Source organism: Phalangium opilio, unplaced genomic scaffold (assembly GCF_054372755.1).
Source record: "Phalangium opilio isolate 3A_F unplaced genomic scaffold, DU_Popi_V2 ptg000003l_1, whole genome shotgun sequence".
Taxonomy (NCBI): domain Eukaryota; kingdom Metazoa; phylum Arthropoda; class Arachnida; order Opiliones; family Phalangiidae; genus Phalangium; species Phalangium opilio.
This window is the reverse complement of record NW_028324145.1, coordinates 5,156,990-5,183,131: the sequence shown is the minus strand read 5'-3', so window position 1 is coordinate 5,183,131 and position 26,142 is coordinate 5,156,990. Positions and strand designations below refer to the sequence as shown.

The 26,142-nt window shown below is 37.0% G+C and overlaps 3 protein-coding genes across 6 annotated transcripts in view; all 3 read left to right on the top strand.

The window, feature by feature from the left end:
* Window positions 1-169: 169 nt before the first annotated feature.
* LOC149717263 (kynurenine formamidase-like) lies at window positions 170-4,720 on the top strand. The gene is made up of 8 exons (XM_089837390.1): window positions 170-309; window positions 612-874; window positions 936-1,021; window positions 1,110-1,170; window positions 2,320-2,508; window positions 3,013-3,160; window positions 3,218-3,319; window positions 4,560-4,720. The coding sequence occupies exons 1-8, from the start codon at window positions 241-243 to the stop codon at window positions 4,602-4,604; spliced, it is 963 nt and encodes a 320-aa protein (XP_089693516.1). The 5' UTR covers window positions 170-240; the 3' UTR covers window positions 4,605-4,720.
* A 354-nt stretch (window positions 4,721-5,074) lies between these two features.
* Window positions 5,075-10,083, top strand: LOC149717262 (cytochrome P450 2U1-like). 4 transcript variants are annotated; one of them, XM_089837358.1, is made up of 8 exons: window positions 5,075-5,194; window positions 6,028-6,346; window positions 6,421-6,548; window positions 6,717-6,823; window positions 8,746-9,047; window positions 9,110-9,222; window positions 9,288-9,731; window positions 9,812-10,083. In XM_089837358.1, the coding sequence occupies exons 2-8, from the start codon at window positions 6,075-6,077 to the stop codon at window positions 10,003-10,005; spliced, it is 1,560 nt and encodes a 519-aa protein (XP_089693484.1). In that variant the 5' UTR covers window positions 5,075-5,194; window positions 6,028-6,074; the 3' UTR covers window positions 10,006-10,083. The 4 variants fall into 4 exon arrangements, with proteins under 4 accessions (XP_089693484.1, XP_089693478.1, XP_089693468.1 ...); XM_089837352.1 differs by lacking the exon at window positions 5,075-5,194 and adding an exon at window positions 5,688-5,932; XM_089837342.1 differs by lacking the exon at window positions 5,075-5,194 and adding an exon at window positions 5,688-5,932 and having other exon boundaries at window positions 6,017-6,346.
* A 110-nt stretch (window positions 10,084-10,193) lies between these two features.
* Window positions 10,194-26,142, top strand: part of Gpb5 (Glycoprotein hormone beta 5) — a 31,173-nt gene continuing 15,224 nt past the window's right edge. The window contains exons 1-3 of the mRNA XM_089837452.1: window positions 10,194-12,961; window positions 21,487-21,751; window positions 22,427-24,916. Coding sequence (XP_089693578.1) covers window positions 21,551-21,751; window positions 22,427-22,717 — 492 coding nt within the window. The 5' untranslated portion in view covers window positions 10,194-12,961; window positions 21,487-21,550 and the 3' untranslated portion in view covers window positions 22,718-24,916. The remainder of the gene's footprint in view (window positions 12,962-21,486; window positions 21,752-22,426; window positions 24,917-26,142) is intronic.

Below are 26,142 nucleotides of genomic sequence, written 5' to 3'. Positions count from 1 at the left end.
CGGTATAAAACTGTCTTGAATCAGATTGTCAGTTGCGTATTAGTTGTGCAGGTTGTACAGGTTGTACACCTTGATGTGTGTCGCGTACAGGTAACGTCAAGGCTTTTCCCTTTGCACATTTAAGGTATAAAGCTGTGTTGGAACAGTTCGTCAGTTGCGTTTCAGAAACAGTTGCCTATCAATAGCGATATCGAATTGACATATTTCACTAGAGCGTACTAGTTTTATTCCCAAACAGTCATGGATGCTGTTTACGAATCTACCGTTGGACTACTTTTGAACGGGATTCGCGAACAAATGAAAAATCTGGTAAACTTTTAAATACGAAACTCATCATAAACTTTTTGTCCATTTAATTTTAATTACATTTAGAAGTATAATTAGTTCCCAAATACAGGGATGTGTTTCTGATAAGTCTGCCATAAATTAAGACAGGGGGTGTTCTTTGGGAAATCGGTTTTGAGTCGAAAATGTAACTTCTATCTCCATTTTGAAATGAAGGCCCGACTCAAAATTGATTTCCCAAAGAAAATGCCCCTGAATTTATGGCGCAGACTTATCAAAAACACCCTGTATATAAATTTATAATGTTAATAAATTGTTATAAAAAGGAATTTGAGAAACCGTATATGATATTCTGTTGGGAGAAAGGAGATTTCAAGATAGACGAGGAGAGAATTCGCGAAAAATATCTTCATGAAATAAAATTTCGAGTTGGAAAATCGGACGAAGTTCGTCGGCGCATTCCGGCCTATTTACAGATTCCCTATGGACCATCTGAAAGGGAGAAATTTGATCTCTTCGGATATCATACTTTACCCAAGGATTCCCCCATCTTAATTTTTGTCCATGGTGGCGCTTGGATGTCAGGATGGTAAAAGAGTTGTTAATTTAAACAAATTTATGCAAAACTTATTATAATGTTTTCAAATTAGCCGAGAGGAATATTCATACGTGGCTAACCAATTTTATAATCAATCGATTGTTACCGCTGTTTTAGGGTATAATTTGGCTCCAGATGGTACGTAGGTGTTGCTCCAATATTGAACTATTACTTGAAAATTGCAGCAAATATTTAAAATTAATTATTTATTTATTTAATAATTAAGTTAGTCTCAGTGAAATGGTGGACGAAGTGCGTAGAGGTGTTAAGGCCATCCGAGATTACGTGTAAACATTGTTTTCATTATTGTTTATATTTTTTTATAAGCGTTTGTTTCCATATAGTTTAAGTAGATGTTGAAATGGACTATTTATTTTGCCAGCAGCTGTTTAAGTACTTTTAACGCACCGCTGGTAGTAACTAAATATGATTCTACGTATACACGTGTTTCAGTCTGCTTAAATTAGATTACGTTCGTTCACAAATTACGTATCGCAAAAACTGCAGCCCTGTTTTGACTGGCCCACGCCTTGTTATAATCAGGAGGACCCCATGCCTTTTAATAACGTAACACAAGCTTATGAATATGAACCTCCTCTATGCAAGGTTCCAAAAAACCCGGATTTTATTTAAAATTCCAGCCCACCGGTTTTTCTGGGTTTTATTGGGTTTTTTATTTAAATTAGTTCAGTTAATTGGAGTAATTGTTATTCCAAAGTCATTGTTTGAGTTGAAACAATGTCTATAACTATCATTAAAAAGAAATCAATTTTAACAAAGATTTTAATGATGGGTTGGTTTTATTAAGCGGGATTTTGGTGGGGTTTTTTTAATGATGGGTAAAACCCAATAAAACCCGTGGGCTTTTTGGACTGGGTTTTTATTTTGGATTTTAACCATCCCCATCCCTCTATGACAAATTATCTTCTGTTTATTTTAAAAACACTTAACCCTTTAAAATGTTTCTCCTTAATAATGACAATCGTGTTGGAAAATAGGCGAGACTAAAATCTCTCGCCATCGTTTTTAGCCAGGGACAAGTTAACGAAAATTTCTTCAAAAACTTAAATTATACTATAATGATGTTTTTTACTAGAAAATCAACTTTCACGGCACTGCCTTTTCCCCTACCAATGTAACATCAAGAGCCTTTTCAGACCTTACAACTTTTGATGGGTCAAAAAGTTGAGTCAGTAAAAATTAGTCGGTGATCAATTTATAATTTGGTGATTCTGTTTATTTTTTATATTAACTATATTTACTCAATCTGAATGAGTCAAGAAAGTTGCATCGTCTGAGAAGGCCTTAAGTAACTCTTAAACCTTCCTCCTCCCCGCGTTATGTAATTTGTCAACAACCTCTTAAACGCCAGCGTCAAAGATTGGGACAAGATTGGTTGACGTTTATGTTTAACACTTAATTAACTCTGATATTAGACAACCAAGTCGCCAAATTTATTTGAGTGGCGTGTCAGCTGGGGCCCATTTAATTTCATCCGCTGTGATGCTGGATTCCTCTGAAGATGAGGCCCTTCAAGTTGATGGTCTTATTTTGATCGCTGGGGTCTACGTTTTAGACGAACATTTCCAGAAAGCGCTTCTTATGAAAAATGCTAAATTTGAAACGTAAGTTTCTATGTTTCCATAAGCTCATGAGATATGTTCCATAAGTTTGTCACTGGTGAGTGTGAACTTGTCATGAAGTGACGTAGATCATAGATTCTCGAACTGGCTCTCAGCAGGGATAGATTTAATTTTAGAAGTAGGAATGGAGAACAGAGTAACGTGGGCGCGCGTCAAAGTCAGAGGCGGGTCATAGCGACAGAGGTAAAAAGGAATTACGTATTTTTCGCCGTCCCCGTCAGCAACGTCATCAAAACGTAGTTTAAGTGAGCCAATAAGATAATTTAAACTTTTCGTTACGTGTTGGAGGGAGGGGCTCTATACTGGGCTATGAGTCGGACTGAAGTAAATACTAACCGTTCTCCATTCCTACTTCTAACATTAAATCTATCCCTGCTCCCAGTAAGTCTCTAACATTACGAAGTGTAGGAAGTGTCACACTTATAAACTTCTGATATTTCTTATGGAGTCATTTTTCTCGCTCTAAATTAATTTTATATTTATCAGAGATCAGTTGATACAGTTTTCACTTCATGGAACATCCCCAAAATTAATTGGAGATCGCCTTAAAGATCGTTGCAAAAATGGGGTATTTTTAACAGTCGGAGAATGGGACTGTTCCGGTGTTAGAGATCAATACGGTCTTATGAAAGAAGTAATTAATACTAATTAATTAATATTAATTTATTAAAATGGTATTAAACTGACGCAGATTCTTTCGCAAACTGGTGTACAATTGCATTGCAAAATCATACCAGAACTTGATCATATTGAAATAACAATGAATATTTATCATGACGATATTTTAACTCAAGTGAGATTTACAGGATGGAATATTTCGCCAGTACCCAGTCTCGATATTTCCCCTAACCAAGAAGTGATATCTAGTTTTTTAGGGAGAATGGTATATGACGCCTAAGTATTCGCGCGCCATAGTCCCAGTCCCCCTTTCAAAAAAAAAGGTGACCCGCTATTTCGCCTCTCCTCAGTCGGAAAATAAGTAATTTTCGTCATTCGCGTCGTGCTGACGTGAGTTTTCAAGAACCAATGATATGCTGGTTGTAATTTAGAGGCGGGGATTAGCTCCGCGACCTACCTGGACTGGAGATAAAGCTGGAAATGTGGAGAATTTATACCTTCTCCCTAGTAAACTAGATATCACTTCTTTCCCTAACTTGTTGGTGAGAAAATAAGCGAGGGATTTACAGACTCTTCAAACTTAATTGAATAAGTTGGCGCAGTCAATACTTTCAGTTGGTACGGAATCAAGTCAATTCTGTTCTATCAGATATGGCCACACAAAGGTTTAATGTAGATTGATAAACTGTGGGCTACTTTTGTATCTTCAATTATCGGTGGTCTATACGACAACTGGACTAAGAGTGGGTGTTCAGGGTTCGAATCCAAAAACCTCAGCTCCCCCCCCCCAAAAAAAAACACCACGGTGCTATTGTGTTTTTACCCTCCGTAAAAGAAAACACCAAAAACCCACTTAATAAACCCATCTTCAATTTTGATGAATTTAAATGCTAAAATAGGGTGAGCGACGATTTGGTGACTATAAAATCGACAAAGCGTCACTTGCAGGGCCGGAAATAAGAAACTTTTCTTATAGGACATGTGCTCAGTGACCCCCTGTTTGACTGGAAAATTTATAGGACATTGTCTACTGGTGTGTGTAAAAATAGTGTCGCATATCCATAGTCAAGCTATCAAAACTTTGGAAAATTTATTGGTCAAACTGTCCAATGACCCCCTTAGTTCTTAACAAAATTATGAAGCATTTTAAAATTTTATTGGACCATGTCCAGTATCCTGTGCTTATTTACGGCCCTGGTCACTTGGGCAAATAAGATTTTTGTGAAAAAGACAGGCCTACTATTCCTATTCTTCTAATAACTCTAATAAAAGTCCTTGTAAAATGTAAATCTAATTTTATATTTTCCCTGCTTAACATCAACGCGTTAGAAGAAGTATCTTGACTGATTGTTGGCGAAAGTTTACACCCCGTAGACTACTAATTCGTAAAAATTGGTGGCTTTTCCTTATTTCAGGAAATAATAAAATTCATAAAATGCGACTCCGTTATGAAAAAGTGAAATACTTTACGTCATTTCTTTCTTCAAGTAGGCCTAGAAAACGTATATGTGTTAATTAAGGTTATAAGGATTTAATCAATAAAATATGTTATTCAGTTTTGGCTTTGAAACTCAGTAATTGCAGATAATAGTTATCAGTTCTCAATACATATATTTTTAGTATACCTACATGTTCCATTTTAAACTTTACAGCTTCCATGCAAGTTAGAATCGGAGAATTTAAAAAAAAATTGTTATTCCTGGTTTGTGGTTGAAGTAACTGAATATTGGTTAGGTGTTATCAGTTATTTTATTCAATGACGTAAATTCGGAACAAAAAGAAACATCAGCGGCTTAGATTATCAATTGAAATAAAATATTTCTAGGTTATTATTATGGAAAACGTATTACACGCTGTGAATTGAACTACATTTTTTTTCATATATATTGTTTCAGCGACGGTGTTATAAAACTTTTCATTCTGTGTTTCTAAGGACCCTTGGAAACAAATAAGTTGAATTGATCTGAAGTATATAACTTTTATTCTAAATTCGAGAAATAAAATAATCTAAATGGTGGATTATTTTTAAATCTTGGAGATGCTCTAAAAGGTTTGTGAAATCAAATATTATTTTGTCAATAGCCGCGTTTACTATTGACGCTTAGAAACCGTTTTCAACAGTTTTGAAATGTTCAAAAATGTAATGTTTTGTTGTTAACTATAGAAATCCTTGATAAGAACAAGAAGTGATATCTAGTTTATTAGGGAGAAGGTATAAATTCGCCACATTTCCAGCTTTATCTCCAGTCCAAACGTAGGTCCGGAGTTAATACCCGCCTCTAAATTACAACCAGCATCTAATTGGTTCTTGAAAATTCACGTCAGCGCGACGCGAATGAAGAAAATTACGTATTTTCCAACTGAGGAGAGGCGAAATAGCCCGGCCTGCTTTTTCGTCCCCCTTGTATTTTGAAAGGGGACTGTGATTATGGCGCGCGAATACTTAGGCATCTTACACCTTCTCCCTAATAAACTAGATATCACTTCTTGATAAGAACTAGTTGGCAACGGTTCAAAACGTGCCCTTCAAAGTATAGATTTAAAATTTCACTTAATCAAAAGTGAGATACGCGTTTGATATTAAAATCGGGCCTTGAACCTTTAGCGAGGGTATGTTTGTTATAATATAGGAAGTTTAAAAAGTTTTTAGTTACATCTTATCTGTTTTTATGCCCTTTAAACATTGATTATCTTTGTCGACACGACAATATACAAATCGTACTTATCCAAATAGTCAAGATTTTTTTGTGTTAGTTTCGATTACGGGGATTTGGCTTCCAGTAATCAAGTAGGTCGTGATATTGAGCTAGAATTTAAACACGGAAATAAATAACCCACGTCCTAAATAAGTTTAAAGATATTCATATTTCAGTGTCATTCCAGAATTCGATCGTCTAGCATTGGTTTCTAATTCCACGTCTTCAATCAACATGATGGGTCAAACATTTTTCGAGTCAGCTATTTTGGGAGATGTGGATAATTTCATCGGAGTGTTGCTACGTTTGATAGTTTTGAGTTTTGCCGTCGTTTGGTCCGTTCGAAGTTTGTTAGAGAGATTACGTGGTGGTCAATATAGCCCTAAAGGTTTACCAATACCACCCGGTCCAACTGGAGTACCACTTTTAGGGTATTACCCCTTTTTGAGTTCGAGTCCTCATGAAAAATTGGCGCAGTTGAAAGCGAAGTACGGCGGAGTTTACAGGTACTGCATTAAATTATTTTCTGTTTAATTTAGTTTTAATTTCTTGGTAAGATTAATTAGACGATATTGTTTAGTTTAATGTTAGGCACAAAATTTTGCGTCGTTTTGGGCGACGTAGAGGCATTGAAGGAAGCTTACTCAAAAGATGCTTTGAACGGCAGACCACCGGACTCTCCGTTTTCTATCGCAAAGAACACTTCTTGTAAGTTGACCAGATCCGTATACTAGCTTTACTGTCTCTTTATGGGTTTTAGGATCGGGGTCCGAAATTGATATTCCACTTCCAAGTTTTATGGGGACTAGACCCGCGCTGGATAGTCGTAAAAATATAAGTAATGTCTTACCCAAGCTATTTTGTTTTATATTTAAGCCTTGCTACACTTGGTTGGGAAACAATGGACAGACCAGAGACGTTTTTCACTTCAAGTCTTGAGGAATCTTGGCTTTGGGAAGACGCGAATGGAGGATGTTATTAGAGTAAGACATTGAACTCTTTCGAAATAAGTGTTAAGCATAAATAAACTGTGGTTCAAAACCGTAACCCAAACCCAACGCTCAAAAACCTAACCCAAATCCAACGCTCAAAAACCTAACCCAAATCCAACGCTCAAAAACCTAACCCAAATCCAACGCTCAAAAACCTAACCCAAACCCAACGCTCAAAAACCTAACCCAAACCCAACGCTCAAAAACCTAACCCAAACCCGTCGCTCAAAAACCTAACCCAAACCCGACGCTCAAAAACCTAACCCGAACCCGACGCTCAAAAACCTAACCCAAACCCGACGCTCAAAAACCTAACCCAAACCCGACGCTCAAAAACCTAACCCGAACCCGACGCTCAAAAACCTAACCCGAACCCGACGCTCAAAAACCTAACCCGAACCCGACGCTCAAAAACCTAACCCGAACCCGACGCTCAAAAACCTAACCCGAACCCGACGCTCAAAAACCTAACCCGAACCCGACGCTCAAAAACCTAACCCGAACCCGACGCTCAAAAACCTAACCCGAACCCGACGCTCAAAAACCTAACCCGAACCCGACGCTCAAAAACCTAACTCTAACCCGACGCTCAAAAACCTAACTCTAACCCGACGCTCAAAAACCTAACCCTAACCCGACGCTCAAAAACCTAACCCGAACCCGACGCTCAAAAACCCCAACCCGAACCCGACGCTCAAAAACCCCAACCCGAACCCGACGCTCAAAAACCTAACCCGAACCCGACGCTCAAAAACCTAACCCTAACCCGACGCTCAAAACCTAACTCTAACCCGACGCTCAAAAACCTAACCCTAACCCAGTGGCGTCGCTAGGCCTTATTTGGGGGGGCTATAGCCCCCCCAAAATCCAAACTTAGCCCCCCCAAAATAATCCGTAAACCCTACCAAAAACTGGCTGTTAGCAACCTAAAATTCTGTAGCAATATATAAAAAATTTTCAATATGAAACAGTAAAATTTTGAAGATAAAAACAGATGGAGACAAGTAAAATGTTTCATGTTCTTTCGAAGGGAGTCCCAATAGTGTGGACTAAAAGTTAACCAAAACTAAAAATAAACCAAAGACGAGTGAAAACCGGTGAAAACCCTTCTTAATCGGTTCCGTAGTCCTTATCAATAAAAGGTTGTACATCTCTAATATACGAAAAATTTCATGTTGACACAAATTTACGGATAGTTTTAAAGGTCTACACATTTTCCAAAGAACCAATTATGCAATTTTTAGCCGCATTGTAGTATACGATAGGCTCTTAGTTTGACCCGAGCCGTAGTATATGGCCGGGGTTTTCGCTTTCGTTATTGTCAGATTTTAGCTTAAATGGAACCAATAGTGGTAGCTGAGCTCAGTTAGAGATTTTATTTTAATTAAAAAATTTTCACACCGCACCCGGGAATTGAATCTGGCTGGTTGGCGCAGCAGTAAGACACGCTACCACTGTGGGGTGGGACACTTCTGATTTTTTGTTTAGGGTCTTTAAATTTTTTTCTTTTTATTTATGTGCAAATAAAATAGATAACGATGTGGCTACTATTAAGTCCCAGCCATTGGGCCATCTTGTTTATATTAAGTTCTTATATTAATTTTAAAATAGTTTGCCCAGATTTAGCCCCCCCAAATTTCAAACCCTAGCGACGCTACTGCCCTAACCCGACGCTCAAAAACCTAACCCGAACCCGACGCTCAAAAACCCCAACCCGAACCCGACGCTCAAAAACCCCAACCCGAACCCGACGCTCAAAAACCCCAACCCATCTTATCTTAGTGAAGCAAAGTCTAAACTTAATTCGAACCAAATCAAACCTTACCTAAACTAAACAAACACATTCATAATCCTAGTGTGGGTCAGATTGCCGTCTTTATCTCCTAACAATTTTTTAAATATAATTAATTTAGCATGAAGTGGCAACTTTGATTCGAGAATATGAAAACTCAAGTCGCGGTCCCGAGTCGTTCCATATATTTTTGTCCTTAAGTACTGCTAACGTCATAGGGTTTTTGCTCTTTGGAAGGCATATACCATTCAATGATCCCGAGCGTAAGATTATAGACGAGTACTTGGAAGAAATAAGTAACTTTCACGGACAATTAAGTCCTCATGCCTTCTTCCCATGGGCCAAACGTATGCTCTTCAACCTACCGAGGTCTAATTACGGAAGGGCCTTACATCTAATCAAGAGATTATCGGAATTCAACAAGTAATTGTGATTATTGCAATGAGATTTGAAACAAGTTAGGCTTAACAGTATTAAATTTTTAGAAAAGAAATCCAGGAACATGATAAATCTTTAGACTCTGAGTGTACCAGGGACTATATCGATAGTTTCTTAGTCGAGAACGCTAAGCCTAATGCAGACCCAAGAACATTTTCAAGTAAGTTTCCCACTTACTTTTCAAGTAAACCTTATTGAAAACAAACCATTATACACCGCCAACAGAGGAGGTGCTAAATGGTAACATTGGAATGTTCCTTCGAGCCGGAAGTCTTACAACAAGAGGAACGGTTGAATGGGCCTTCTTGGCCACCGCTCTCTACCCTGATGTTCAAAGCAAAGTCCAAGAAGAGATTCAGAAAGTAATTGGAAGCGATCGCACCCCTGAATGGAGTGACCATTTAAAAATGCCTTACACCGTTGCCGTTTTAACCGAAACTCAACGTTGGAGGACAATTGTGCCCATCAACCTACTTAGATACACTTACGAAGAGACCACGGTCAAAGGTTACCGCATCCCGAAGAACACAACCGTCATCTCCAACTTATGGGCTATTCACAATGACCCTGAGTACTGGGACGAACCGGAACTGTTCAAACCGGAAAGGATGTTAAACAAGGAAGGTACTGGTCTGATCAAAACCGACGCTTTTGTGTCGTTCTCAATGGGTAAGCTACGAAGCCACTGTCTTTGATTGTTAAACTCTAGCGCAATTTGAGAGGGAATTTACAATATTAACAACAATTAGGTCGAAGGGCTTGTCCTGGTCAATCCTTGGCTAACATGGAAATGTTTCTTTACTACGCGACTATAATGCAACGCTATACGTTGTCAATACCGGAAGGCGATCCTAGACCGTCCAATGAGGACATGAAAGGAATCTCGCATATTACTTCGCATCCTAAAAACTTGCGTCTCATTCTGAAAAATAGGGAATTTTAGACACTCTTTATAAAAGTGATGACAAAATATTGTCAAACGTTAGGAATTTTAAACCATTAAATACTACGGTGAAATCGATTTCCGGTTTTGGGGACTTGAAGTTTACAGAGCTACTAGGCACATCTAGCTATGCCTTTGGGCAATTCAGGTTACCACGTGATGATTTACATTAAAATAGATATCAAATCAAAGGGTTAACTTCGAAGGTCATGATTGGAACTATTCTGCAATTATCATATTTAACTTTATTCTGGTTGGTTAAAGTCTAATTTAGTCTGAAGGTGGCAGCACTTTTGGTAACTCCTGACTCTACGCTACAAATCAATAAGGTTTCAAGACGGTTTGAACAGAAAGTTTTGTAAGTGCGTGGGAGTATTGGGATTCAGTTAAGAGGAACCCCATTTATCGAATACTAAGGCAAGCCACCTGAGTACTTTCATTCCTATGGGACAATACTCGTACGTCAAACGTTTCATTGAGATCTTAATGGACTTAATTACTCTTTAGGCCCTAATTTGACAGAGCAATTAAAACCAGAATTGTACGTGGGCCAATAATATTAATTTAACTTTCGCAATTCTAACTCACCTTGGAGCTAAGCCTAATTATATTCATTTAAAAAAAAAGTTCAAGTGTTAGCTAAATTTCAGTTTAGTTTTACCATAACTGCATGAGCATTGTAAATAAGAATTGAGCCATTGATACCAACGTACCTTTCAAAATTCTGACTTACCTAAGCCTAATTTTAATTCATTAAGCCAAGTACTAACTAGACTTATGGTAAAACTCAAGATATGTTCCATAAGTATGACACTACCTGTACTTCGTAATGCTAGAGACTTACTGAGAGCTAGTTCGATAGAGAACGACGAGCGAGAATTGACTAGACTTGGTTTTGCAGTCCATCTTCCTATTTAGTCTGTACTAAGCCTTTGACAGCGCCTCTCCAGGCGTCGCTTTACCAAGAATCTATGACCTACGTCACTTCATGACAAGCTCCGGTTTGTAACCAGTGACAAACTTTTATGAAACATATCTTATGAACTTATGATTTTACCAAAAATATTCAAAAATGGATGCCCGATGACTTTCGAAATGTTGATTTCCTAGTAGAATTTCGTGTATTTAAACGAAAACGTTTCCCCGTCCAATAATCTTAAACGTTTTGCTAAATATTTCCAGGAAACTTCTTCTCCTGTTGAATAAATCTTCGTTTCCCGGAAATGTTTCCCCGGAATTTTAAATTTAAACATTAAAGACCCATTCCAATTCCCTTTTCTTATGGAGATTTCTCTGTCCATCTCTATAGCCAAGACCTATTCCTAAAGGACCTATTTTTACAATTCAATCCTACGAAGGTCCTAGACGGTCTCGTGTAAGTCCAAGAGAGGTAAGAAAGGTGTCAGTCTCAGGCTGCTTTTCCGCTTTCTTACCTAGCTCAAAATATATTTCGTGTCTTTGATTATGTTCGGACTGTGAAGTGAACGCCCTAAAAACAATACTTGGGTCGTCATGTTATGACCTTCGTATTTACTCAAGACTCAATTCGTCCATAGTCCCATGCAAGCACAAACAGACTTGACATTGTAATATTTTAATTTGGGGACGGGTTATGCTATCAAAAACATAACCTAACTTAACAACCCTAACCTTCCTTTGGCAGTATACAGGGTGTTTCTGAAAAGTCTGGCATAAAATATGGGGATGTTCTTTGGGAAATCGGTTTTATATCGAAAATGTAACTTCTATCTCCGTTTTGTTTTCCTAAGGAACACCGTTTTCGAGTTACGATTAATTAACCCATTAATTAAGTTAAGAAATTGAATACAATGATTGCTAATTAAATTTAAGGGGTCATCCGTAAAACACTTCAATCAAAACTTGAAAACGGTTGCCCGGACGTCAAAATGTCGTAGAATATTTTCGCCTCTAAGTCACTCCCTTTAATTTCTACCAGATTTTTGAGAAATACCCTGTATTTCGGGAAACTACAGTATTTAATCCAATATTAATCATCATCTACAGATCACAATAATGTTTGTTTTGCAAACCTCAAAGTAAAATTGTATGGCAACTTTTCGATTTTAAATGAAGGTTAAACTAGTGTTACTAAAAATAGTAGAGACGACACGTGGAATATTTCACTCCGTATCTACTATTGATACTCTGTGAAGTGAGAGAATATTCTAGAAAGTTTATGAGACTCGGTCCATCATCCATGCGATGACTTCGATACAAGTTTACCATAAAAACGTCCCTGTGTCGCTCTTGTTTACTTGGTCTTTCCCAATTAACAAGGTATTTTTTTTTTATCTGGCAATAAAACGACCCTGTGCGTCAGCCGGCTAATCCGAACGGGACTCCGTGGTAGATGGCACTGAAGTTGGGGAAACTTTCAAGCTAGGTTCTCTGTAGCTCTGCCTATTCCGTGGTGGCTGCTTCTGCGAGAACCGCGACGGAAGCTCCGCTTTAGGTCCTCTAAGATAGGCGCGTCAGCTTGAAAAAGCTATTTTTCCCGCGAATACCTCCGCATCCGAGCATCATCCTCAGAGCCTGAAAAATTCTTTACACACATACACCTTTCCATCACCCTTTTTGGCGGGAATCAAATATTTTTCGCGCCGATTACATTTTTACGTCAATTTTTTTCTTTCCCATTTCTTGGAAAAATAATCGGTTGAAGGTTAAGGGGAAAAGAAGAGTATTGTCCCGCGGTAAGATAATCAATCGGAAACAGTTGTTGGTCGTCTCGGTGAGGAAGTTTAAAAAGAGCGAGGGTTAACTTCCGGTCTCTTAAAAAGTCGTCAACGGAGTCGCGAAGAATTAAAAGAGTTTTACGGTACCGGTCTTAAGACTCTCGCGGAAGAAGAAACTTTTCCAAAGAACGAGTCAGCGAAGAGCGAATTAAAACCGGAACTGAAGAAATTTTAAAACAAGGAACGTTTTGTTGAACAAGGTGAGATGATATTTCCTTCATTAATTTTAAATTAGTTTTGTTTTGAGTTATTTTGCACGAAACTTCGTTGATAGTGATTTTAAATTTCCTTTTAAAAACAAAATGCCTGACTATTAATTTATTTACTAAGGAATTTCTGTATAACTTAGTCTCGTGTGAAATAATCTTAAACATATTATTTATTTTTAAGTAGAAAATTGGTTCAATTTTAGTCCCCTTTTTTTCTTGTATATTGAAATTCCGAGACCCTTTTATGATACTTGAAGAAGTACCTAATACCCTTTTATAATACTCGAAGAAATACTCGATACCCTTTTATAATACTCGAAGAAATACTCGATAACCTTTTATAATTCTTGAAGAAATACCCGATACCCTTTTATAATAATACTTGAATAAATACCCGATACCCTTTTATAATAATACTTGAATAAATACCCGATACCCTTTTATAATAATACTTGAATAAATACCCGATACCCTTTTATAATAATACTTGAATAAATACCCGATACCCTTTTATAATAATACTTGAATAAATACCCGATACCCTTTTATAATAATACTTGAATAAATACCCGATACCCTTTTATAATAATACTTGAATAAATACCCGATACCCTTTTATAATAATACTTGAATAAATACCCGATACCCTTTTATAATAATACTTGAATAAATGCCCGATACCCTTTTATAATAATACTTGAAGAAATTTCCAATACCCTTTTATAATAATACTTGAAGAAATTTCCAATACCCTTTTATAATAATACTTGAAGAGTTACCCAATACCCTTTTATAATAATACTTAGAGAAGTGCCCAATACCCTTTTATAATACTAATACCCTTTCATAATACTTAAGAAATTCAGAATACACATTCAATAAATTAAATAAAATATCACGTCAAATTATCATTTGATACAAACCCCGGCCGATCGAGCTAATCACAAATAATTCATAGATACGTTTACTGAAAGGTAAAAGACCCTTTTGTTATTGTGTCACGCAAAATATTCGCATAGAGACCCAAGACACGCATGGTGTGAAAGTGTCAATACCCTGGGCACATACCTCCTCAATCAATCTAAATTTCGTTTTGACGCAAACTCATCATACTTGTCGCGTTTCCCAATTTACTTTCTTCTCTCTCTTTCTTTCAATCTAGTGTCGATATCACGTTCCTTTCACACTGCGAAAAGAAAATAGTCTGTCCATACCCTAAATCTAATAGCTCAATTGACGACCCTTGTCAATTCTACATGTTATTGGTCATCTTGCTGTCCCAAACACTAGCAATGATATCCCGACTTATTTTTTTGCTCCTTCTTTTTCTTGTGAAATTGTTCTTGTATCCCCCAGAAAAGAAACTATTTTGGACCGCATTCCGAACTTGAAACGATAGTTAGGCTTAACAAGGTACACTACGTTCCAAAGCTCAACCACGAACAGAGCACGTGTTCTCTAGGCGAGGGGCTAATCACTCTCGAATTCCCTGTACACCGCGTAATCATTTTAGTAGGGCTTTTAAAGATTACGAGTAATCATTTCAGTACAGCCAAGAAGCGATATCTTGTTTAATAGGGGGAGATTAAAGATGCCTAAGTATTCGCACGCCATAGTCCCAGTCCCCCTTTCAAAATACATGGGGGGGACGTAAAAGGAGGCCGGGCTATTTCGCCTCTCCTCAGTCGGAAAATACGGAATTTTCGTCATTCGCGTCGCGCTGACGTGAGTTTTCAAGAACCAATGAGATGCTGTTTGTAATTTAGAGGCGGGGATTAACGCCGAACCTACGTTTGGACTGGAGATAAAGCTAGAAATGTGGTGAATTTTTACCTTCTCCCTAGTAAACTAGATATCGCTTCTCGGTACAACCAAAAGTACTGCGTGTACACCGATTACGCTGAGTGACTGGCCCTTCGTCTCAAGGAGACTATCTAAGAAGGCTTCGCGTTGGAAATCCTTCACTGTTTTGTCCCCCTTTGCTGCGTTTTAATCCTGCAATGTAACGGATGAATCAAATGTGATCAAAATAGATCAATTTTATCTACTCGGAAACGAAATAACAAACCACAATGTTCTCCTCTCCGACTTGGAGACAATTACAATGAAGTCAAAGAATGTTACGCTAGTCTTTCTCGGTATACAATACAATAATAATTCATCTCTCACCTCAAACTTCAAGATAGTGAATTACAGATCAATTCCAGTTTCATTTTTCTTTTATTTTCAGTAACAACATATGACCCCCTATTCTATCTGTAAACCGCCAAATACTCATAAATAACCACTTGTTTCGTCTAGTGTGATCAAGTCTCTTATACCCAAACCAACGCCTTTTGTGATAGGTATCCGAGGGGCGGATCACTTCCTTGTTTCAATACGAACAAGAGTGAGAGTGGCTTAGCGTGATTATAATGATTGGCAACCAGTCTTGGTGCTTCTCCAAACACTTAGGTGTTATAGAGTAATTAAATGAATCGGTGCTATATCTTTAATTGATATTGTTCTGTTAAATCAAATACGCACCACAATTAAGTTTTAATGCAGCTCGTAAACAATTTACCACAAACCCCTGCCTTGATGACCATTGGCTTTTGGTTCATTTAGTTTCTTGAATTCAAGTTCTTGCAATTACTCATTTAACGTCTGTAAATTCCCTTCATAAAACCCGAAGTATATAATAGTTCTCTTCGAGAGAAGTGTACCACAAAGTGGGGTTATTGTAACATGATTCTTCCCAACATCATTTTACATTTAGAGCAAGGTTACCAAACCGAATCATACACATACGCGATAAATAGTTCCCTCATCATTACTCTATTAGCTCTTAACTATTTGCCAAGGCGCATGCGCTTATGGATTTTTGTCCCACGTCAAGACAATCAAGGTTTGTGGGTTGATTGCTGAGGATTTAGTACCAACCAGTAATTATAGAATTCACCCTACCACGGTGGGATGCCCATCTGAAGTTTGATTAGCGGGAGAACGAACAAAAAGGGATCCTTCGCCTGGGAAGAATCATGGTACATAACTAATGTATTAAGAGGATACAGAGTGTCATCCTTCTTCTATTATCCCCTTCTGATAAAAGCAAAGAGTTATAAGAAGTATTTAGACTGGTTGCTGTCGAAGGTTTCCACCTTGTACATCGATTAGAACTTTTAGCTTCGGAGAAGAATGTTTATGAAGTTGGAATAGATTGTTTAAATCGTTATTGAATATTCAAATAATCCCTGAATTCCAGATTTTATATTTTTTTATAACGCAACCTAACCATTATGTTCACTTGCCACTTGGTATTTGTAACGCTAGTGATCAACCCCTCGAGGGGTATCGTATCGTTTTAAGAACCGATGGTTCACGAGGGCTATTTGTTATTATTATATTATTAATGACTCTATATCTACAATGGAACGAAAAACAAAAGTCGATTTATATAGAATCTATTTTTAAACGAGTTTGTTTTTGTTCGCTTTTTCTTCTCTCTCTCTCTCTCTCTCTCTCTCTCTCTCTCTCTCTCTCTCTCTCTCTCTCTCTCTCTCTCTCTCTCTCTCTCTCTCTCTCTCTCTCTCTCTCTCTCGCTCGCTCGCTCGCTCGCTCTCTTTTCTCTCTTTACCTCTTTTGGGCTATCTGTAATTTTGAAAGCAATATTCCCACGGTGTCATAAAATATACCCATTTATACGTTTCATAAAGCACAAAGGTTTCTAAAAATAATTTATTTTTTTACTCGACTCTTAAAAGTATATCTATTTTAGTTTTTGTTGTTGTTGTGGTGTTTTTTATTCAAAACAAAAGAAATGTTATTTTATGATGTCAAGGGAGATGTTTTATTTGTGATTCTTTGAGAGAACCGAAATCAAGTAGAGATAAACCAAATATTTATGCAGATTTAAAGCGCGACATGTCAATACTATTGAAAACCTACAAAAAAATATAAGGGAATTTCAAAATTAACCATATAGGTCGGGTATGTCAAAAATCGACAGTAAAAAAGAGCGGAGAATTTCAAATGGGCTAGAAAAGTCTATAAAACCATAAAAAGTCAAAGGCAACATCAAAATGAGCCGACAGATCAGGGAAATTTTAGAATTGCAACTAAGTTAATTTGTTTTTAGTCCAGAACATTTCTTGGATTTTCGAAAATAATATCAAATATGAACGTCTCATAACAAATGTTTTGAAACAACCCTAAGGAATTTATTCATTAAAACGATTGTTTTTAAGTTAAGTATACTTAAAGAATTTCCACCTTTTGATCTTAAAAACTCAGGAAGAACAATGTGAAATAGTCCATGAAACTTTGGGAATTGAATCTGAATCATTTGTGGCAACAGTGAATTAGGAAAATAACGAAAAATAGGTCAAGAAAGATTAACTTACTCGTGGTTCTGAATTAAAATCAATTAACGGAATCGTAAGTGTTAAGACACGTATTTCATCGGAAAAATAATCCGTTCTCAGTTAAGGATAATCACAATTATATAGTAAGAACATTTTCTTCTCATAGGTCAAAGTGTTACGACGTGATCTCGACACTTAACCGTGATATCCTACATGCCCTACAACGTCAGTTGTCCCTAAACCCATAGAGAAATGAGTATCCCCTTTGCTTTAGTAACAATATCTAGGTTCAATACCCCAAATTCAACAACCTCCTATTCTTAAATGTCATTAGGGTACAACCAAAGGCAAAGAGGGTATAAAGTGGGGGAGTAGAAGGCTTGGTTGCAGAGTGTTCTCACTTTGAAAGTTTGCCTCTAAGCTTCCGGTTTGCGCGCCCTCTAATTGGTTGAAATGCCATGAAACAGATATTAGAAGGAAAAGATAACAACTAAATAAAAAAGAAAAGTGGGAACTCCCAACATGCCCAAGCACCAAAGCTGCTAGCTTCAACTCCCAATATGCCTAAGCGTCAAAACTGGTACCTTCAACTCCCAAAATTCCCAAGCACCAAAGCTGCTACCTTCAACTCCCAAATTGCACAAGCGACGAAGCTGCTAGCTTCAATTTGCCAAAATACCTAAGCGTCAAAGCTTCTAGCTTCAACTCCCATTCTTTTTACCCTCTTTGGTTAAATCCAGCCAGCTTCAAACTCAAAGGAATCTCAATTAACGTACAGTTCCCTCCCGTTAAGGCCCCTCCCCCAGGATCAAATACTATACTGTATGTTCCTGATTTCCAGCCCCTTTCCTATTGGTCAGCTATAAGCCTAATTCTCAGTGAGAAACAATGAAGAAGAAGGAAAAAAAGATTTCTATAGTTTCTAAAAATAGGTCTTGATATTTGACGCAAGTCCGATTCGAGTTAAATTATCATTAAGATTTTGCGTGGGGTCCCGCAATCCTTAAATATACCTTACCTATAGAAGTACCACCCCCTTATTTCCCGTATATGGTAATGAGGTACAAAAAAGGGGCGCCCGCCATATTGGAAACCAAAGCTAGTTCGCTGAATAATTATTAAATCAGAATTCTGTTCACATTTTTTTGTGTGTGTGTGGTTGGTTTGGTTTATATTATAATATGTAACCCGTCGAGCTGCAGTTGGTAGATTTATTTCTATGGCAAACTACTTTCTTTTCTACGAGATTTAAGGTTGGAGTATTCATACGTCACAGGTTAAGTCCCAAAGTGCGTACAAACTTAGTTATATTATAGTGGGATTTTCATTTTGTCTTGTGTTCTTAACGATCCAACAGATTCCTGACAGAAGTTAATCTACTTGAAGTACATGTAAATGGATAACTCTATAATTTCCTTCGGTAAAAAAGGCGTTAGAGAACCCTCAGTATCGAGAAGGTTTTGTCAAAAATTAAGGGGTGATGTCCTATTTTGAACGATTTCTAGTCGAAAATCTTCTATGGCATTTTAGCCATCCGGGTCACTGTTTTTAAATTATGTTTGGAGTGTTTTACGGATAACCCCTTAATTAAATTAAGAACCTAAAAGACAATACCAATTAAATTTAAGAGGTCATCCGTAAAACACTCAAAACATAACTTGAAAACGGTGTCCCTAAGGGTAAAATGTCATAGTTTATTTTTGACTCCAAATTGCCCAAAAGAAACATCCATCCCCCTTAATTTCTGATAGACTTTTCAGAAACACCCTGTTTTATAAAGGGGATTGATACATTGACATGTTACAAAAAGCGTATCAACACAGGCGCTAATTAAAGAGCAAGATGAGTGGCAAGAGTGTTACCCCCCGTGTCTTTCCCATTTAGTTCCTTGGTAAACAATATTGCGCTTTAGGCAACTAGCTGCGCGTATGATTAAAAATTTGCCAGTAAACCAGGCGTGCTTGTCCTAATAAGCTGCAATTTTACTGACACGTAAGGTACTGAGAAAGATTTTTACAATCTTGGAAAATAGCGGGCAAAAATGTAAAAAAAATATCCTTTCTTACGCAATAACGTTCGTATGTTTCAACCAATTTCACTAACATTTAGTAAACCGGCTCACTATATCCCGTACACCAATTTTTATGCCTTAAAGATTTGAACAGGAATGCATAAAGCTAATTGGAATCATTATGCCTCCATATGTCCCATGTTAATTTCTATGCTGGGTTTGTGGGTCGGGCTTAAGTACTTACTATCCGTCATTGGCTGGTAGCTACGCGAGGTCTGATGGCGCGCGTTAGGTTCAACCAAGAAGTGATATTATTAGGGAGAAGGTATAAGATGCCTAATTATTCGCGCCGTAGTCCCATTCCCCCTTTCAAAATACAAGGGGGGACGTAAGAGGAGCCTAGGCTATTCCACCTCTCTTCAGTCGGAGAATACGTAATTTTCGTCATTCGCGTCGCGCTGACGTGAGTTTTCAAGAACCAATCAGATGGTGGTTGTAATTTAGAGGCGGAGATTAACTCCGGATCTACGTTTGGACTGGAGATAAAGGTGGAAATGTGGCGAATTTATACCTTTTGCCTAATAAACTAGATATCACTTCACACTGAGCGAGATAAATTATTTGCGAAGTAAAATTCGTCGTACATCTCCTCCCACAATTTCCACCTAGATACGTTGAGAAAATGGTTACACTATGATTTCTTTAAGCTTTATGTATTCGTGGTTTGAATATGACGCCATGTTTTAAAAATGGCTGCCAGGATGTAACCAAAACGTCCTGACGAACAAAAATTTCTTCCCCTACTGTTAACTTGCTTCTTCACTTCATTGGTTCTACCACCATGTTCGTACATACACTCAAGTTCTAATCAAAACTGTGATTGCATAACTGTAGTGCGTGTCTAGAACCATTTTGTCGCGCTTTCTTTTTACGCGGGGGTACTGTTCCGGTATCGAAAATAACTATAAGGCACTCTCTCCATTGTTACCGGATAAGGTTGGCCGTACGCACCCCCTCACCCTAAATTAGAAAAAGAAAGAACGTCCGACTACAACACCGCATGGCACCACCCAACATTTTCATAAGCCAAATCCTTAAGCCTAATACCCGAAAGACAGAGAAGAAAGAACTAAGCAGAAGAAAAAAAATAAATAATAAAATCTAATGATATTTATTCAAATTACTTGAAATTAAATTAACAGGAAAGATTAATGATGGTTCAGACCCTTTTTAGAAAGAATAGTGCACTGGGAATCCAAAAATAACGTTTTTTTCTTTTTTTTCTGTTGTAACGTTCAGTAAAAGCCAACAGGCTGTAATGTTTTTACTCGCCTATGTCACCTGGCTCTTTTAGATTAGAAATGAATTATGTTGCCTTGGCCTTTGAGTTTACTGACTGGTGACATTGAAATTTACGAGAAAATTAATAACGAGGAAAATGAAACGACATCCAAGAATAGTTTACTATTTTTATTCCGCGGAAATATTGTCATGTTGTCTTACTCGTTCCACGCACTTAATTTTTGCTAATTACTAAAGATTATCCCCTCATTTTGTTCTTACTTAATTACATACTTTTAATTAATAAGGTTTAATGTATCCTTAGTTAAGTATAACCAAGAATAATCCCTTGAAGGTGACCTTTGAACCTTTGCAACGCCTAATCTTAATATAGTACAGCCATTACTAAAGACTGGCTTAAAGGGAAAATGAAATGACAAAAAGAAAACCACATTTTCTGATCGCTTTAGATTAAAAAAAAAACATAAATTTCTTTAACAAAGGCTACAATAATATAATCAGTTTTAAATTTTCAAAGTTTCAACGGTTTTACTATTTTTGATTTAAAGCAGCCACTTGAAACGCTAACCAATTAGCGGCCGCAAAGGCTTCAGCTGGCAGCCCACCCTTTTTACTATCACGGTCACTAATTGGTCAAAAATAAGCATTAGGCTTAGCACCTAAACTTTTCGAAATTTTCAAAAATATGTATAATATCAAGGTAACACTTCTTTGTAAATTTTAATAATGATATTTGAAGTTATTTTATGAATCTGAATGTTTTTTTGGAAATGATTGTCTGACCATCTCATTCTCCCTTTAAGAACTCTAGGTTCTACCTATCAAGACAATACGTTAACTCTTAACTTCCTGTATTTCAGATACCGGAGAGAGAAAGAGAGAGGATTATTGATAGCGGAAGTACTTTTACACTCGTTATCCATCATGAAAATGCGCCGGTTAATGACGGAAGTGATGACGTGGTCCCTTTTACTGACCGTCTTGACGGCCATTAACCCTTTGACCACTTTGGAATGTCATAGAAGAGAATACTCGTACAAAGCTGTCCGAACCGATCATGTTGGAAGACAATGTTGGGATTACGTTAAGACGATGTCATGTTGGGGTCGATGCGATTCGGGCGAAGTAGGCATCCTTAAAACTAAGCGGGAATCCGTAGAAGCTAATTGCGCTTATCTCAAAATGTTCACTTCGATTTAGAAAGATCAATTAGATTTATTATTAATTTATCTCGCTGAGCGTCGAACCGTGCCTATAAAAGACGTCAGAATTGTGACGTGTGACGACTCTGACGAGCAACACACAAGCTCAGTCCATAGATATGGGGCTCAGTAATTTCTATTAGCTCTATGGATTCCTCTTAACAGTTTAACCCTAACTCTAACCCTAGCCTTGAAACCTCCAAAGATCCTTTGCATCGATTAGTGTTAGTAGTTTAACCCTAACCTTAGCTTTGATCTCTCCAAAAATACTCGGCGTGGGTTCGTGTTTACAGATTAATCCTAACCCTAGCTTAGAAACTTCCAAAGATCCCTGGCATGGATTCAATCCTAACCTTATCTTTGAATCCTCCGAAGATCCTTGGCATGGATTCAATCCTAACCTTATCTTTGAATCCTCCGAAGATCCTTGGCATGGATTCGTGGTTACGGAATAACCCTAACAGTAGCTTAGAAACTTTCAAAGATCATCGGCATGCTGGATTTAACCTTCACCTTAGCTTTGAACCCTCCAAAGATTCTCGGCAGAGAATATTTTTGAAATGAGAGGAGATTGCAATGGGGTTGTATTTTGATTCAGATAGCCGATTGGAGGTTCCCTTTCAAGAAATCATTCCACCAAGTTTGTATGCACGAAAAGAGACGATTGGTAACGACCAGATTACGTTATTGCGACCCAGGAGTTGACCAATCTCTTCGTCAATACACGGCCGCGGATGCCATCACTTGCACTTGCCGACTTTGTCGCTCCTCGGACGCTAGTTGCGAAGGTGCCGGATCTTCTTTGGTACCAACTTCTACGTCATCGGCACCCGTCTCTCATTACAATTACAATTCTGCGCTGCCTTACAGAAGGCGAAAGTCGCCCTAAAACAACATATCCCATCGCCAGCCAATTAATTTTGGGGATTAATTGAAATTGCGCTGCGGATTAGGGTTAAGTTTAATTAAACCTTAATTTTAACACGTTAATTTAATTGCTATTTATTGATTTATTTATTGACACCAACAAATCGCTCACTGGTTAAATTTACTAAACGAATTAAGAGTGATATAATTTCACTAAATGAGGGGAAAATTACAAATTTTTATTGTTGTTAATATTATTATTATTATTCATATTCAATTTAGGTAGAAGTTTATAATTATAAGCGATAACTTGAAGGGAAGTGTGCCACTAAAAGAACCATGATATATTATCGAAGCATGCGCACTTCCTTAAAGATGCGCGTAAAATTATAAACTATAGTTAATTATTAACTAAGAAAACAAAAAGATAAAGAACACCTCACTATAGTACGAATACGGTTATAGCCTATGGATTCTAATCCATACGCATTATAACATATCATTATAGGCACACAAAGTTTTTCACCCTTTAAAAACTCAAACTATATAAATAAATATACAGAGAGATTCGTCCGCGTTACATTGTAGGTTTAATAATCCGCGTAAAATAGGCCAAAAATCATATTTTAAGATTCGAACAACATATACTATCCCAGTATGCACACAAAAAAAACCCGTAATTTTGCCCCATAGGCCTATATATAAATAGTTACTATTATATGTATAAAAACATATATATACATACCTCAAAACTATATTAAACCCACCATAAAATGAACAGAAATCCCAGGTAATGTTGCTATACATGATATAAATAAAACAAATACTAAACAAAAAACCAAATAACAACGCGGAATGTACGTCGTTCTACGTAACTAATGTAATATGTAAAACATTTCAAAGCCCATACGTTTTAGACCAGCCGAAATATCTTTAAAATGGAATGGATGATGCTTACTCAAAACTATACGAACACGAGAGACGAGTTAAGCCTATTTTCTGTTGGATTTGTTAAGCCTAATACTAGGCCCAGATGATTTACAAAAGTAATCTGGTCGAAGCGTGTTTTTTTTTTTTTTTTTGCTTATTTCCATTCTTAAATAACTGTGTGCATTACTAGGCCTAATTCAAACTCCAGTGACTGCTAAGCCTAATCATCTTTACTCGACCATCCAGAAAAAAGGGGACATTTAACTCTAATTTTAGCGCGAAACAAATCAAATATAACCCAATTCATCCTTCCATTTTAAAGATGAAAATTTAAAGATATTCTTGTGTTTGTACAAAACAACTGACAAAAATACCGAAAATAGAACATTTTGTGTACTGTAATATAATAATACGACAAAACACCTCCCTCCTATCCCGAAAAGAAAATGTATATCTCCTTCAGTATATACTGACCAAAAATAAAACTATTTCGTTGTCAATACAGGAATTTTTTCTTCAGTCTCGCATTATCTATACTTTACTTCTTGCATTTTATTTTCTTTGACACATTTTTGTCATAATTTAAAAATATTACGGTTTTTCCCTCCGGTGGCTATGATATACCGAAACTAAGTTTTTGAAGACAAGGCTTAGTCAAAAATAAACTAACTCAAAGCAAAGGCTTAAAACACCATTGAACCTCAAAGCATTAGGATTGAATTTATTCAATATTGTATAGGCATTTGATAACAAACTAAAATGCGTGCTTAGTATACTTCTACTAGAGTATTGTGTGTTCTATTTATAAAACCTTTCTTACGCACGTTTGAAGAGTAAAATTGAGGGTGTGTGTGTGTAGTTCTTCTTCTATAGTTAGAAATCCATTCTTTTTCACCTGTCTTATATTTTGCAGTCGCCAGATAAAATTGTGTATTGATTCATGGCTTTAAAAGGCTGTTTGTGTCCTTCTCTAATACGAATTCTTCTTCCAAGGAGAGTAAGTTAGGCCTAGCCCTGTAGAGAAGGGATTTGGTGTTACACTCAAACCGAAACTAAAGCATTCCCTTGAAATTGAGAGAGTTTGATTGTATACGAAGCCAAACATTCTCGCGCCCTTTTCTTTTACAAAGTTATCCGAGTTAAGCCTTGGTCCCAATTTAAACTCGAATTCACTGATATCTCTCGAACGTACGAACGAACGAACACTTTCTTTGAGTATTATCTGACAGAATAACAGTTATTTTCAGTCAACGACTCAATTGATCTCACTTCAAGCTGGCTTCTTTTGCTGGTGAGAAAGATTTCTTTTTTAACTTTGGGTTTATAAATAGAAGTTATCTGTTCTCATGGGAGGTAAGGTTTGTAAGTAAAGTGGGAACAGGTTTCCTCCCGTTAGGCTTAAGTGTAAATCAAGTCAATTGGGCAAACCACCTTTTCCTTTATTTGATTACAGAATGGGGTCGCCTTTATTGTTTGCTTTGCGTGGGAGTAGAATTAAATTTAGATCTTAGAGGATCGACCAACTTGTATTCTGAAGAATTCACATTTTAAGTTTATTATGTATTTTAATGGTTCTTCCCTAGAAATAGGCTTAACGGAGTAACACTCATAACATCTTTACACGTTTTATTAAACGTTAAACATTTTGACGAATAATTTTCGAGACTTTGCAGCCGTATTTATTAAACTGTCTTTGACTTTTACTTCCTATAGCTTTTACGTCTAAGCAATTTAAAAACTTTTCTCAAATTCGAAAACAATTTCACTCTCCACCAAGGGATTTAAGACTATATAAATTCCGTCGTTTTAAAGTCTAGACACGTAATATAATTACACTAAAATGGATTATGACGTCATAGTGCAAGTGTTCATAAATGCATCAGCAATATAGACTTATAATAATACTTAATAATAGTGGAAACCTTTATTCGAAATTAAATGATACAGCTTCACTTTTCTTCCACCAACTTTAACGAAAGTTTTAGAAATAAGACGCTAGTTAAGACAAAAACAAACCGTCTTATATAAGTTAGCAGATGATGTTCTGACTAGTTTTGTACACCATGCCTTGGAAATTCTAAGCCTTAAACCCCCCCCCCCCCCAAATATTTCCGGAAATCTCGAAAAATCGTATTGACCACTCGTTAAAATTTCTTCCTGTAATTCTATTTTTAGTAAATCCCTGGAACTTTTAATTACCCTTATTTTTCTTCGTTAGGACTAATTAGAGACTAAACATTTTCTAAAGATTATTTGAGAAAGGATCAAAATCGAAATATCACATCAGGTGGTCGGTCTTTTCTAAACTCAAAGAGAGGTTCCAGTTTTCTTTGACCTATCATAAATGACCCGAATGATAGTGCCCAATCAACGTTTAGTATTTCGATAAAAATTGATAGCTTAAAAGTCTAAGTAAGCCTTGGTGTCGTGTAGAGTTACAGGTGCTTGTTTTCCCACGACCACGATCTCGTATCGTATCGTTTTCGCCATTTAACCGTAAGGAAACGTGGGTATAAA